The following is a 14,329-nucleotide window of genomic DNA, read 5'->3' as shown; positions in this document are numbered from 1 at the left end:
AAAGAGAGACTTACAAGTTTGGGAGAAATCCTTGGCTGTTCACTTTTCTTATTTGCTCCAGGACATAGCTCACAATTACAAACTGATTTTTAAGAGTTCGACACACAAAAATGAAGTTCTGAAATGGACTAAAAAGAGATGACTAAAATCACAACAAATATTTAAATGTTTGGAGCAAAATGGAGTAGAAAAATTGCACAACCTCTTCAAGCAATAGGTTGTGCAAATTTCCCTTGTTTATACACTCCCTCCACTTGGTTATACACTCAACTAAACAAGTAATATATGAAAAAAAAAAGGGAAGTGGAAGATCATCATACAAAAATTCTGACCGTAACAAAATCTCTCAGAATACATTATTGCAGTGTATATTATTGCACAGTGAGATCCTATATATAGAACTCTAGCATTATTGCGAATCAAATAATACCCACTTCAAGCTCATCCCTTACAATTTTTTTTTATTCTTTTTTTTTATTCTTTTTTTTTTATTATTGGCAAACAAAATTTGAGAGAGATTCAAGCTCGTCCTAAACTTCCATCACAATATATTGTGATACTCCTTAAACAAAATCAGATAATAGCAAAAGAACCATTTTTTGAGATACCAAATAGCTTAAGTTTTCTATCAAATTGAAAAAAAAAAAAGAATACCCACAATTTGAACAGAGAGAGAGAGAGAGGGTAATACCATTTAGGAATGGGGAGGCGAAGAAGAAGCAGAACCAGTGTTTCGTGGCAGAGACTTTCAATCAAGTCTCCGAGCTCCTTGCGGGTAGACTCTCGGTCGAACATGAACCCATACCTGAGAGAGTTTGCATAGAGCTTAAATTCCCGAGAAAGTGACATAAAGGTGATAAGGAAGATAGGGAAGTTTTGATTTACCAGAAGGAAATGGCAGAGAAGGCTCGGTCGACAATGTCCACCTTCGATTTGGTCAAAATCGTTGAAAAAAATCAAAATTTACCAAATCCCTAATCGCACGGCACCCAGTTGTATGGGGAGGAGAAGACGACCCTAGCTTTCGCTGGGAAGGCTAACGAAGTGGAGGAATAGAAGCTTGGGTTGTGAAGGTTAGGTCTCGCCGTGCAAGGGTGGGTGGACACTACAATGGTACGAGAAATGGGCAAGTAAGTCGAAATGGAGAAGGAGACACGCGGTAACAGAGTGGGTTTGATTTCGGGGGGAAAATCTTTTCATTTTTGTGCAAGTTGCCGCCTCAATCCATTAGCAACGATAGTAATCCGTTGTAATAAATGTTTTCTTATTGCAACGCATACTTTTGCCTTTATAAAAGAAAAAAACGTTGCAAAAAAATAAGTTAAGTAACCGCATATGTTAAATTCACCTATTGCAACAAACACTTATAAGGGCTTATATTTCGTTGCAAAAAGTTATCTATTGCAGGAAATTTATTTGCAACATTATAAAAATCGCTATAAAAAACCAAATTTCATGTAGTGAATACTGTCATACTTTTGCATTTAACTACTATTTTATTTTTTTTTTTGAAATAACATTTAATTGCATTTAACTCCTCAGAAACTTATTAGATGGCAACTTACATCCTACTTCACTACTTCCTTGACAATCTTCCTTGATAATCTCCCTCAGCAGGGACTGAGATATAGAGACTGGTACCGCCTATGTAGCAGTTCTCTTTTGAATTTGCTTTCTCTTTTCCATTTTTAGTTGTAAAAATTGACGGAACATTGAAATATAGGACAGTACTACTAGTGTGCCGTGTCCACCGCTATAAATTTTTATTTTATATTTTTTAAATATATTTAGATATTTTTTTAAAAATAAAATAAATATATTAATCCATTAAAAGTCATTTTTTAATTATTAAATAAATTAAAAAAATTTAAAAACACAACTATTTGTCGATCTAGAAATCCATGATAAAGCATTTCTCTAGTTTCTAAAGTCTCTTTTTCTTTTCTCTAACCTAGATAGAGAAAAATGGAGTATCTTTCTGCATCATTTCTGCTTCCTCTTGTAATCCTGTGCGTCTCTCTTACTCTCGTCTTCCGAAATTACAGCTACAGATCCATTTCTCCAAAGCTTCCACTCGGTAGAAAAGGATGGCCTATCAATATCATAGGTGAAACTATGGATTATGCCATGGCCAGCAAAAGTGGCAACCCAGACAAGTTCATAACTGACAGAATGAGCAAATACTCGTCGGACGTGTTCCGAACGTCCTTGCTTGGGGAGAACTTTGCTGTGTTCTGCGGCCCTTCTGGGAACAAGTTCTTGTTTTCAAGTGAGAACAAGTATGTTAGCGCATGGTGGCCACGGTCTCTGCGTGAGACACTGCATTTTCCTTCTGACTATTCTAGAAAAGGAGAAAGGCTGGACTTTCTCCATGAATTTCTCAAACCAGAAGCTCTACAAGATTACATACCGATAATGGATTCCATGGCAAAAGAACATTTGCATGCAAATTGGTCTCCTTACAAAGAAGTGAAGGTTTTCCCACTATCAAAGAAGCACACCTTTGGATTGGCTTGTCGGCTGTTTCTTAATATTGAAGATCCAGAGCATGTAACCACATTAGAGAATCCCTTCAATCTTCTTGCGGAAGGCATAATTTCCCTTCCTTTAAATCTTCCAGGTACAGCTTTTAATCGTGCAGTTAAAGCTGGGAAAGTCATCCACGAGAAGGTTTTAGCCATCATTAGACAGAGAAAAATGGAGCTCTTGGAGAATAAAGGTTCGGCACAAGTAGACCTGTTGAATCGCATGCTCTTAGTAACAGATGAGAAAGGCGGAGGAATCGAGGAGGAGAAGGAGATCGCTGCTAGGATTACAGGTTTATTCATTGCCAGCCGCGATACAACAAGTTCGGCAATTACGTTCGTCCTGAATTATCTTGCAGAGTTTCCCCATGTCTACGACGAGATCTTAAAAGGTATATATGTAGGCATTCATCATGATATCTCCAGTGCAAATTGCAGACGTAAAGGCACCTAACTTTATTTTTTTCGATGAGCTAAAGGCACCTAACTTCAATTATCATATGACAATACCAGACAAACTTTAAATATGCATATGCATCGACTCTTGCAAAATAGAACACACATATATATATAGACACACACACATGAGGTAATTTAATCTGATGAAATGCTTTGATTTGCTTGGCTAATAGAACAAATGCGGATAGCGAAGTCCAAGGGCTCAGATGAGTTGCTTAATTGGGATCACATTCGGAAGATGAAGTATTCTTGGAACGTGGTTCGTGAAACAATGAGGTTAACACCACCTTGTCAAGGAGCATTCAGAGAGGTCACAGCTGACTTCACTTATGCTGGTTTTACCATTCCCAAGGGATGGAAGGTATGTAATAATTACTTAGCTTGGGAGATAATATAATCATGATAAACTTAGGAATTTAACCTTTTTTTATCGTCTTCTTACATGCAGACATTCTCAACTGTGCATTCAACCCACAAAAATCCCAAATATTTTCCTGATCCAGAAAAGTTTGATCCTACGAGATTTGAAGGAAAGGGGCCTGAGCCATATACTTATTTGCCATTTGGGGGAGGACCTCGGATGTGTTCGGGAAAGGAATATGCACGATTACAAATTCTCACTTTCATGCATAATGCCGTCATCAAATTTAAATTCAAGAAAGTAAATCCAAGTGAAAAAATAACATATGGTTTGGCACCCATTCCAAAGAATGGTCTTCCGGTTCGCCTGGACCCCCCTGAATGCTAGAATCAAGATTGATTCATGAGCTTTCGTCTACGACCCTTTTACTTTTTACAAACTACTTTCCAATGCCATTATATATATGGATGGAAAGTACCAACCTTTATTCGTCCCCCATTGCTCAGCTCTTTGCTGTAGGAATCATGAAACCTTATTTCATAAAGCTTCTATATATCCATATATATATGAACCGCTGGAATGTTTAGATTTCTGAATCCTACCAAGTTTATGCTGTCTTATAATTAATGTTGGATCATGTTCTTTTATATATGACATGTGCACCAGCTTCATATTGAGTTGTAAGACATTTTCTATGCATGCCGCGACAACTTTGTGAAGTGCATGCCTGTGATCTCCAGCTATCGTTATTTTGGCGAAGTTGAACACACGTACAGACAAACGTACACCTTCTGCAGATGCCTGCCTCAAGGCCATAAAATTAATATTAATAGAAGCTACTAGAAATACGCGCGGTGTCTCTTATTTGAGCTGCCCGCATATTTTTTAACATTTATGTCCAAAGCTGCCCATTATTTCATAATTTCTATTAAAAAATAGAAATTTTCGGTGGAAGATTCTTACTCTAAATATATTAAACAGCAAAAAATCAAGAAGGACGTTGGTTTCTAAGAATGTTCCACACTTACTAAGTAGTGAATTTACCATCATGATTTGTATGCTTCCATTAATATCTATCATCACCTCCACTTCTTAGCTTTATTGGAAAACTAAGAACATGATCTATCAATACAGCCTATACAGGATTTTGAAGAATTTCAAGCTTGTTTCCCTGCCAACCAGCTGCAGAACATAAATAATTGAATCTCAAATTCGGTGAATTGCAATTGTGGCTGCGAGGCTAGAGTTTGATTTACATGTTTTTAATGATTTTGATCTTGCTATATCTATATGGCATCGTTTCTCACATATTTTTGGCATCTTAAATCTTTCAACTTTGGGGTGAATAGATAAATTGCTAACTTGGTGGTTGGTTTTTCAAGAGACAAATCAAATTCATATAGCTGCTCAACTAGTTCCTTATCTAATACTTTGGGAATTGTGGCTAGCAAGAAACTCAGCCAAATATGAAGGTATAATCAAGCCTACTTGCATTATTTGAAAAATTGTGAAATGATTTCATAAATTAAATTTGATGATTAAACCATCAAGGGGCATAAAAAGGTTGGATGATGTTTCTATTTTAAATTTCTTGAGAATTCCATTGCTGAAGACTAAACCAAAGAAGTTTAGTTTAATTCGCTAGTTGAATCCCCCTACTGGTAGAATGAAACTTAATATCAATAAAACCTCAAATGGCAATCATAAGCTTGCTGGCTGTGGTGGTATTATTCAAGATCATTGCGGGCAGCTTATATATGGATTCTCCATTCATTTGGGGGGTTGGTTCAAATGTTTTTACAAAGATTTTTGCAGTTAAAGCTGGTCTTTTTTTGTGTTAATAGCTTGGTTTTTATGATGTCATTATTGAGTCGGATGCATTGTTGGCAGTTAATTAGTACAAAAATAGGAAAAAGTTCTTGTAGGTATTTGAATATTTGGGAGGATACACTTGACTTTAACAAGTTTATAAGTTTTGATGTGCATCATATATACATAGAAAGTAATGATGTCGTAGATGGATTAGCTAATCTTGAAACTTTAGGTATTACTATGTCTTTCTATTTTATTTTACAATTACCTAGAAATTTGTATGGAATTTTTGTTAATGATAAATATAGTTTACCAAATTTTAGAAGGAAAAAGCTCATTTAGATATTTGCGTTACTTTTATAATAGATACTTTGGAACATTTAATGTAAGAAAGTAATAGGTTTTTTTTTTTTTTTTTTTTTAGAATGAAAAGTTTTTACAAGAGCTTTGATTTTGATATTTATATAATCATCAAAACTCTTACACCGATTGTAAAAAATATTCATTTGTCATAAGAAATAACTATATATTAATAAAATTAGGAGTACCATCAAACTTATTAAAAAAAACATATATGTGTGTGTAAGGAAACAAGATACTTACTCAAAATCAAAATAGAGAAGAAGGTAACTGAATCAGAGCTGGCCGCTGGATCACGAGATTTGGTTGACTATGGAATCGTCGAGGGGGTGGATTTTGGGAGGCTCTTTTGGAGAGAGCAGAGCGAGGCGTGAAAACAAGAAAGTCATTGTTAAGGAGTCTTGACTTGAAATAGCGTTCCATAAAATCCGAGGTGAAGCCCGATTCAACATTGTTAGGCTTAGCCCAATATGAATAGCCATTAATCAGATGAAACGGGTACCTCATAAATGGGAACATTCCAGAGGAGACGAGACTAGACAAAGAAGTCCACAAGACAAAAGGCCAACACCCAAGGGCTGAAACCCGGCGTTACGTTACGTGGAACAAGCTCCAGTCTATTTCATTGTTCGAATTTTCCACTTCATTCCAATAGTGACTGATCGCCAACTGCTTACTTGATGGCTACCGGTGCGGAGCTGACGGACACCGATAGGGATGTCTCCGGTGTAGCTTTGTTCTTTCCGGCCAACGACCATTCGACATCTTCTTCCACCTCCACTCCTCCCAAGGTTCCCCGTCACCTCAGACGCCTTCTTCTCCAGCCCAAAAGCCCTTCCACTGTTGCAGATACCGAATCCAAGCTCGGAGGAGCCAATCTCTGCCGAAAGGTCTCTCTGTCTCTCTAGTCTCTTTTCTAAAATTCTTTCAATTGTTATCTTAGGTTGGGAAATAAAATTGAATTATTCTTCGTTTTTGTTTGTTTGGTTAGAAGCATCAGGAAAGAAAGTAAACGAATTTTAATCTCCGGCACTTTTTTTTTTTCTTTCTTGGTTAATATTTGAGTTATGCTGACATAAAATTTATGAACGTTAGTTATTCAGCAATTATCTGAGTTGTCAAGTAAGGCACGACCGAAATCAAGGAGTCCGCCACTGCCTTCTTCTTCTCCTTTTCAAGAGGCGAATCTCGGTCAGTAGCTCGAAGCCAAACTTATTGTTGCTGAGCAGAAGAGGTAACATGTTTCTCTAAGAATGTTATTTTGGGAAAAAAAAAAATACTCCGGTCTAGACTCGGAGGGAACTATACGATCTTTTGAGGATTTGGTTTTATATTATACATCCCATCTTCAATTTCTCTTTTGCTGTCATACCTACTCCTCCCAAACAGTTTGCTTTGATTGTAAACCTTAGTTGTATCTCCATAAGAATTGTTGTTCTTTTGCAAGCAGAGGTACCGGTTATTTATTAAGGTATCGGCTTTTCTTGTATTGTCTTGTTTCATCTATATTTCTACAAACTCTTTAAATCAATCAGCTGATAACAATTGTACATTCTTCCTAAGTAATCATACCATCCTAAACGAGAAATTTGCCTTTTGTTATCTTTTGATCTGGCTTTCAGGAAATACATCACCTTGTGGTGGTCCCTAGAGCACCACGAGTATCCATTGGGCCAATTTTCCAACATATGAAGACATGATCTTATATGTCGTTACTTCATGTCATTCTCGTTTCATGTAGTGATTGAAACAGGATCCTCAGAGGATTGGAGAAAAAAGGGTCAATTTTATTGACTCTCTTGGTTGCAAAATGAACGATAAGAGAGGGCAAAATATTATAAACACCACTTTTACGGAACTTAAGAAAATGACTAGATTTCACAATGATCATCCAGACTAAGTCAAATCCTCATAAACCTTGGTAATTTTCCCACAACCCAAGTCTCGCTCCTTACCATTAATGTTAATGTGGATATCTTCTCTGTGCATGGTGACTCTGGCTTTCCATTTGAAAAGGATGGATTTTACTTCAGAATGTATCAATCTATGCATGGATCATATAATTGGAAGAAAAGTTTCCCTTGCTTTGGCACCATAACAAAATTATGCTTCACCGGAAAAATGTCATGCACCAATGTGAACTGTTGTATGTATAACATCAGCTTATTTACTTGCACACTGATACCGATAGGTTAAGCATTCTTGCAACTGCAAAGATGCGCTTAGCTAGGATGGACAAGCTGAGGCAAGTGGCTAAAACTGGTGTGGAGATGTGCTTTGAGAAGGAACGCGATGAACTTGGAACACTTGTTCAACAAGCAGAGGCAAATCGAATGCTTCTCCTTAAAGCTTCTTGTCAACAGAGGGTGGCTAAGAGAGAGCGATCATCTCAATTACTGATGCAGAAAATGATTCAGGATAGAAAGTATAAGGAGTTTTTGCATGATGCAATTCTTAAAAAGTGCACAGCTGCTGAAAAAAAGTGGCTGGGATTGTTGGAAGCTGAAAAGAGGAGGGTTCGTGCTAGGGTATTGAAAGTTCGGCAAGTAGCGAAGTCCATCTATATGCAAAGGGAGTTTGAGAGAATGAGAAAGAAAGACCAATTAGAAGATCGACTCCAACGGGTGAGTTTGTCTTTGAAGTAAATTTCATCTAAAGTACAGGCATTATTTGCTTGGGTTAATAAGTCATATTGGTTCTTTGTCAAAATTAATTTGATACTGACTAGGCTAAGAAGCAAAGGGCAGAATATTTGAGGCACAGAAGAAGTTCAGACAGTTCTGGTCATGTCATTTCGAAAATGATGAATGAGCAGCAAGGGGATTACCTTTCAAGAAAGTTAGTCAGGTGCTATTTTTCTCTTACTTTTTTTTTTTCTTATCACTTGTGATTAACTTCTTCACAGTTAGCTTTGGTTACCTTACAGTTCATATGTGCTCTTATAGTTGTGTTTCCAACATATAACTCAATATTTAGCAATTCAAGTTTTAGTAATCATTAGCATTAGACTTCTTCCTCCTCTTTCTTAATACGTGAGAGTTGAGATTAGTTATTTTTATTGAATTTTTACTTTGATCTATTGGACCCTCTCAAGGGTAACATTTGAGTCTTACCCTTGATTATGTTGAGAAAGATACGCCTGCGGTTAATGATTTTGTGAGCCCTAAATATGAACATGCTTGAATAAAATCCACTTCTTTAATGTTGCTCCTGGATGGCTCTTTCACTGTTCTGTTATTTCTTAAAAACCTAAATGTTATTGTTGCAGTCTTCTTATTAATGTCAAATGTTTTTATTTATTGTTGTGGGTATTGTCATCTTTGTGATTTTTCCCTGTTCCCAATTTCCCTTATTCTTTAAATCATTTGTAATATGTAGTAAATGTTCTGTTTTGCATCTTCGGGCGCTGGAGGTGGTTTGGAACATTGAGGAAAACTACTGCTGCTTAGGCAAAAGCTTCTATGACCTTAGAGATTTGTGAAAAGTCTGTCAAGTCAATGCCATTTGAGTAGCTTGCTCTTCAAATTGAGTCGGCTACAACTATCCAAACTTTGAAAGTTTTACTTGACTGTTTAGAGACTCGCTACAAGATCTCACAGGCAGCTGGTAGTAATCTATCTAGTCTGAGGAACATCGATCACCTTCTTAAGCGTGTTGTGTCTCCAATTGTAAAGGGAAATGCCTGTATCAAGAGGAAGGGGACTAAGACTTCTGATTCTAATAAAGAAGTTTTCTAAGTCCAGTTAAGTTATCAAGGTACCTGGTGAGGGTTGTGCTCTGTGCTTATATGATCTTGGGCTACCCAGAGATTGTTTTCAGTGGGAAGAGTGACCACGAGGTTGCTCTTGCTAACTCTGCTTGTAAGTTCATTTGTGATTTCGAGCTTTTGATCAAGATCATGCTAGAGGGTGACATACAAAATGCTAATGACAAGACAACATCCACAATTCCTAGTCGAATAACCGTCAGATCCCAGCTGGATGCTTTTGATAAAGCATGGTCTTCTTACCTCTATCACTTTGTATTATGGAAATTTAAGGATGCCAAGTCACTAGACGAGGATCTAGTGAGAACTGCTTGCTAATTGGAGCTCTCTATGATGCAAACTTGCCATTTGACTTTGGAAGGAAATAATGGTGGTCTTACTCATTATATGGTGGCTATCCAAAAACAGGTCCTTATCACACACTTCACTTGGTTGTTACCAGCAGTCTCTTATTAATAATTGACTAACTATTAGCTCATATGATTATATGCTATCATCTTGTTGATACCAGGTTACAGAAGAGCAGAAACTACTAAGAACAAAGGCGAAGCATCTGAGTGGGAATTCTGGGCTTGAACGGTTGGAGCGTGCTCTCTCTGACATGCGTTCCAGATTTTTGGAAGCAAATGATTCTGGGAGTTCATCAGCATTCCCAGTTCCACATCTTTCATCTTTGTGTTTGCCTGGAACACCTGAGGACTCTTTTGCTTGTCACTTGTGAAATGATTAATTTGGCTGAAGGCCGTGAAAGCTTTGATCCCATGATTCAATCCTTGTCTGAGAGAGATGATCCTTCCTCGGTTGAAGCAGTTGAATCCTCTACCCCTTTCAAAGATTCAGCTCATGGTGATCTGAACTCTGATGCAATGTTAATTGGCGAGAATGAACTGCTTGTCAATGAAATTGTGCATGAGCATCGCCATGGTTTTGCTAATAGCTTCATCAGTAGTGATGTAGATAAAAGTAGTCCTAATGTTAGTGCATTGATCTAATTTCTGATCCTTTTTCAAGTTTCTCATCACTTAATGGAGATCAAATCCTCACAATGGCTTACTTAACATCATTATTGTGCAGGAAAAAAGTGTGAGAAACGATGGAGGCGGCTTTTTGGGATAGTATTATGGAATCCATGAAACAAGAGGAGCCTGACTTCAGCTGGGTTCTTAAACTTATGAATGAAGTCAGGGATGAATTGTGCGAGATGTCTCCTCAAAGCTGGAAAGAAGAAATTGTTGAAACTATCAATATTGACACTGGCTCAAATGTAGCTTAGTCTTACTGCATATGCCGTAAATTGCCATTACGTCCAATATTATTGTGTACATTCATAATACCACCTCAATAGCCTTCATATCTTATAATTTTTTTTTCCTGGTAGGTGTTGAAGTCTGGCATGATAGAAATGGAAAATTTTCAGAGTATTGTAGAGTTTCATTTGTCACTTTGCGGAAACTTTCGGCCCCAGCTAATGATGATGAGATGACGAAAACTCACCATGCGTTGCTGAAAGAACTAAGAGAGATTTCTCAAGTGGGAGAAAAGCCAAATACTTCATTTTCCATCTTAATGATTAGGGGTCTACGCTTTGTTCTACAGCAAATATAAGTACTGGTATTAAGACTTCTGTTATGCTTCTTTACTACTCGAATAACAGTAGGCCGGAAATTTGCTTTCAATATCATAACTGGTTATATGAACCTTTAATTCTTCCCTTAGTGTATAGGCGGGCTATCTTATGCATAAAATCATTGAGGAATATATGATGAGTGCTAAAATTTGCTTCCTAGAACGGTTGGCAAATACTTGATGATCCTCCATTTGATGAGATAGAGATAAGGTATGCTTCATCCAGGCCAATGGTTGGGGTCAATGCAATATATCTAACTACAGTTATCAACAGGAAAAACAATACTTGTTGAGGGGAGGGTGCTTTATGTTAACTAATCGTGTACTTTATATTGATTCTACTTATATGTCCATCTCATCATTGGATTCCCATGAAGGGAAGACAATCCCAATGCACCATTTATGAACAGAGTTCTGTTCATTAGACTGCAATTGGTGGTTAAGTGGTTGGAGAAACTATAAGGACATCTTAATGTGGGATCTTGGTGGTGAGTCTAAATACAATATAGTGAAGCAGAAGTTAGTTGCTACCCAGATTAGGTGCTAGGATTTAGAAGATAGGATAATTTAAGTAACTTTTAGGTCAATTGTTGTGGTGGTTTGCAATGGATATAATTAGTGTCTAGCAGAGACTGTTGGAAAGAAAAGATGGTGAGGTGGTGGGCTGTCACATGATAAACAAGTGAGGAGACAACGGGTTCATTTGTTGATTTTTTTTGTGCTCTTGGATAAGTGATGGAAGTCTTCATTTGAGATATGATGTCTATTGCTGGGAATTGCATTGAGCTTCCTGAGGGGCTCAATCAAGGACTAAATGGGATGGGAGACAGGTTGGAAGCTTCACAACATTGGCTTTATTAGGAATAGTGCCCAGGCATGCTTTTAGTTACGAGGGTTTTTTCCCCAAACTAATTAAAGATTTGTTCACATGATGTCATCAGTGTCTTTGAAAACCGTTCCTATTTCTTTTCTATGAAAATTGTAGTACTATTTCAGATCCATACTTTCCTCAGGGTAGTTGCAGAGGTCTGAATTTGAAAGAGGGGGAAAGTCTCAATATAATGAGCAGCTTGGTTAGCAACCACAGGGTTAAAGATGCTTGTGAATTTGAGGAAGGAGGTAAATATTATGAAGTCAAGAATCTAGATGTAGTGTTTAATATGTGGGATGTGATCTATATTCCCTTTCTCTCAATTGTCTTTAATGAGAGCATATGTCACAATATTAAAAAAGAGTCAGGATATGATAAAAGATGCATAGACATCTAAGGGGTGTTACCCCAGTTGACAACAAAGGCAAGTATGACCAGGTGAACCACTATGACAATTGACTTTCAAGGACTCCTCCAATTGGTAGCTCGGTGGTTAGCTAGATTGTATGGAATAGGTCTCTTGCTTGCTTCTATCTACTCTTTGGTTGTAGAAAGATTATTTGTATCTACAAGAAATAATCTATATTGATTCCTCCATTTTTCTGTTCGGTTTATGGTCAACTAGAATTGGTCAAGTACTATAACTACGTGTTCCTCTTTCCTAACAGTTTAGTGGCATCCACATAGCGCAGATTGGTAGTGCCTTTGTGATGGGTACAAAATTTCACTGGTTTGGATCATATAGGTCCTAGCAATTACTTGTTCTCTCGGCAAAAGTGAGGATCCAACCATGGCCCTTTTGAAGAATGAAAGAGCTGGGCCAACAAGCCGTTCAAAGTCTCTCAGATGAGTCTTTTGTAGTTTGAGTGCTAGATTGACTGCTAACAGTTGTTTTTAACTTAGAATTTGTTTTGATTTTTGGCCCATAATTATGGACCCCTTGATCTCCAGTCCACAAAATATATGATGATAGGCTTTTCATTTTACAGGAGGTGTACTTCTAATCCCTGTATCAATTTAATTGGATGCAGGCTCTTAAGAGAGATATTAGCAAAGCACGCATAAGAATTGTTGAACCACTTATTAAGGGGCCGGCTAGTTTGGAGTACTTGAAAAAGGCTTTTTCCAACCGATATGGATCTCCTGCTGATGCCCCTACTTCTTTACCCTTCACTAGGCAGTGGCTGTCATCAGTGCGAGTGGTTGTAGAGCAAGAGTGGGATGGATATAGAGAATCTCTATCCGCCCTAAAAAGCGATCTGAAATTATCACAGGGATTTCTCCCTACTATTCGAACTGGAGGCAGCATTTGTATGTCATCAAAAATGGGCTCTCCAACCTTTTTTGCAACAGGTTTGATTGGAAATTTATCAGTCGTTCACGTCTCATTTGAAATTGGCTGAATTGTACCGATTTCTTCAATATCATTTATGGAAATCTATCGTGTACAGGTAAAGAACAACCAGAATGCAAGGGAAAAAGGGTTGATCTAATTGTTAGGCTTGGTTTATTAAAGCTAGTAAGTGTGATAGGGGGGATAGGAGGGCTGACCCTGAACACGCTGCCTGAAACTCTTAAGCTTAATCTATCTAGGCTGAGGGCTGTTCGGTCCCAACTTTAGAAGATCATTGTCATGTCTACGAGGCAATATATGGAATTCATGTTGTCTCATCTCATTTTGTTGTTTGAATCTGTAATTTGAATGTCTCTTATTCCACAGCATGTTGATTCTCCGTCAATCACTTGTGAATGAGAACTTAGTGACAAGTCCTTCAGACATGGATGGCATATTAACCACATGTAGTCGAATTTTGAGCTGTAGATGGGGGATGTTGTAACATAATGACTTGTTTACTCCATTTTTCTTACTTGAAACTTCTGGCTGAAGAACAGAATTGAAGGTTGGTCTGTGGTTCCAAAAAACAAAAACCAAAAACCACGTGTCAAGCAGCTCTCCAATCAGTAGATTCTCTGAAGGCGATGATCATGTTTTAGATGCTGCAAAACTCCAAGTAAGGAAACAGGTTATGGAAAATATGTTGGCAAAAAGCTTGCAAGCTGTTGACCCCATATATGTTCGGGTGTCCCATAATGTTTCTCTGGCTGTGAGGGAGGTCATGCTTGGAGGAAATGGGATGAAGGGAAGACAATTGGTGGAGACAACTCTGCGACGTCTGGGAGCAGCTCTTCTTACAGATAAGATAATGGAGGTGGCTGAAGTGCTAATTGTTGTGGCAGTTGTGTCAGCAAATGTTCTTGGTGTGTGGTATGAAGAAGTGCTCGATAGTTTGTAAACTGTTCATGTTTTAGAAGCACAGATGTAATGAATTTTTTATTCCTTGCATCATGTCAAAAAATAACGAGAATGTGTAATATCAACCTCCTGCATATAATCATCTTGTTATGCATCATTTGTCTTTAACAGGCGTGTAATATTGTGGTGAACGGTATCTTCGTATTGTCGATTGAGGTGTAAAATGGCTTGTAAATCAAATGAAGGGTATTTGGATAACCGATACATAATGTTTATTTAGATGTTAGGTTGCTGC

General features: G+C 37.6%; 1 protein-coding gene and 1 pseudogene across 1 annotated transcript; both read left to right on the top strand.

Moving 5' to 3' along the window:
• The first annotated feature begins 1,902 nt into the window (after window positions 1-1,902).
• LOC122318267 (beta-amyrin 6-beta-monooxygenase-like) lies at window positions 1,903-3,994 on the top strand. Its single transcript, XM_043135490.1, has 3 exons — window positions 1,903-2,917; window positions 3,158-3,345; window positions 3,433-3,994. Exons 1-3 carry the CDS (start codon window positions 1,966-1,968, stop codon window positions 3,730-3,732), a joined length of 1,440 nt encoding a protein of 479 aa, XP_042991424.1. The 5' UTR covers window positions 1,903-1,965; the 3' UTR covers window positions 3,733-3,994.
• A 2,203-nt stretch (window positions 3,995-6,197) lies between these two features.
• Window positions 6,198-14,202, top strand: LOC122318638 (annotated as a pseudogene).
• The last annotated feature ends 127 nt before the right edge of the window (window positions 14,203-14,329 follow it).

The sequence above is a fragment of the Carya illinoinensis genome, chromosome 8 (assembly GCF_018687715.1).
Source record: "Carya illinoinensis cultivar Pawnee chromosome 8, C.illinoinensisPawnee_v1, whole genome shotgun sequence".
In the NCBI taxonomy this organism is placed as follows: Eukaryota; Viridiplantae; Streptophyta; class Magnoliopsida; order Fagales; family Juglandaceae; genus Carya; species Carya illinoinensis.
The sequence above is the reverse complement of the archived record's forward strand: the minus strand, read 5'-3'. Positions and strand labels throughout refer to the sequence as shown.

Excerpts from the sequence above, each read along its gene's own strand:
- LOC122318267 (XM_043135490.1), top strand. The coding sequence starts at position 1,966 with ATGGAGTATCTTTCTGCATCATTTCTGCTTCCTCTTGTAATCCTGTGC. Across the intron at positions 2,918-3,157 it reads CTACGACGAGATCTTAAAAG|AACAAATGCGGATAGCGAAG; the intron begins GTATATATGTAG and ends CTTGGCTAATAG. Across the intron at positions 3,346-3,432 it reads CCATTCCCAAGGGATGGAAG|ACATTCTCAACTGTGCATTC; the intron begins GTATGTAATAAT and ends TCTTACATGCAG.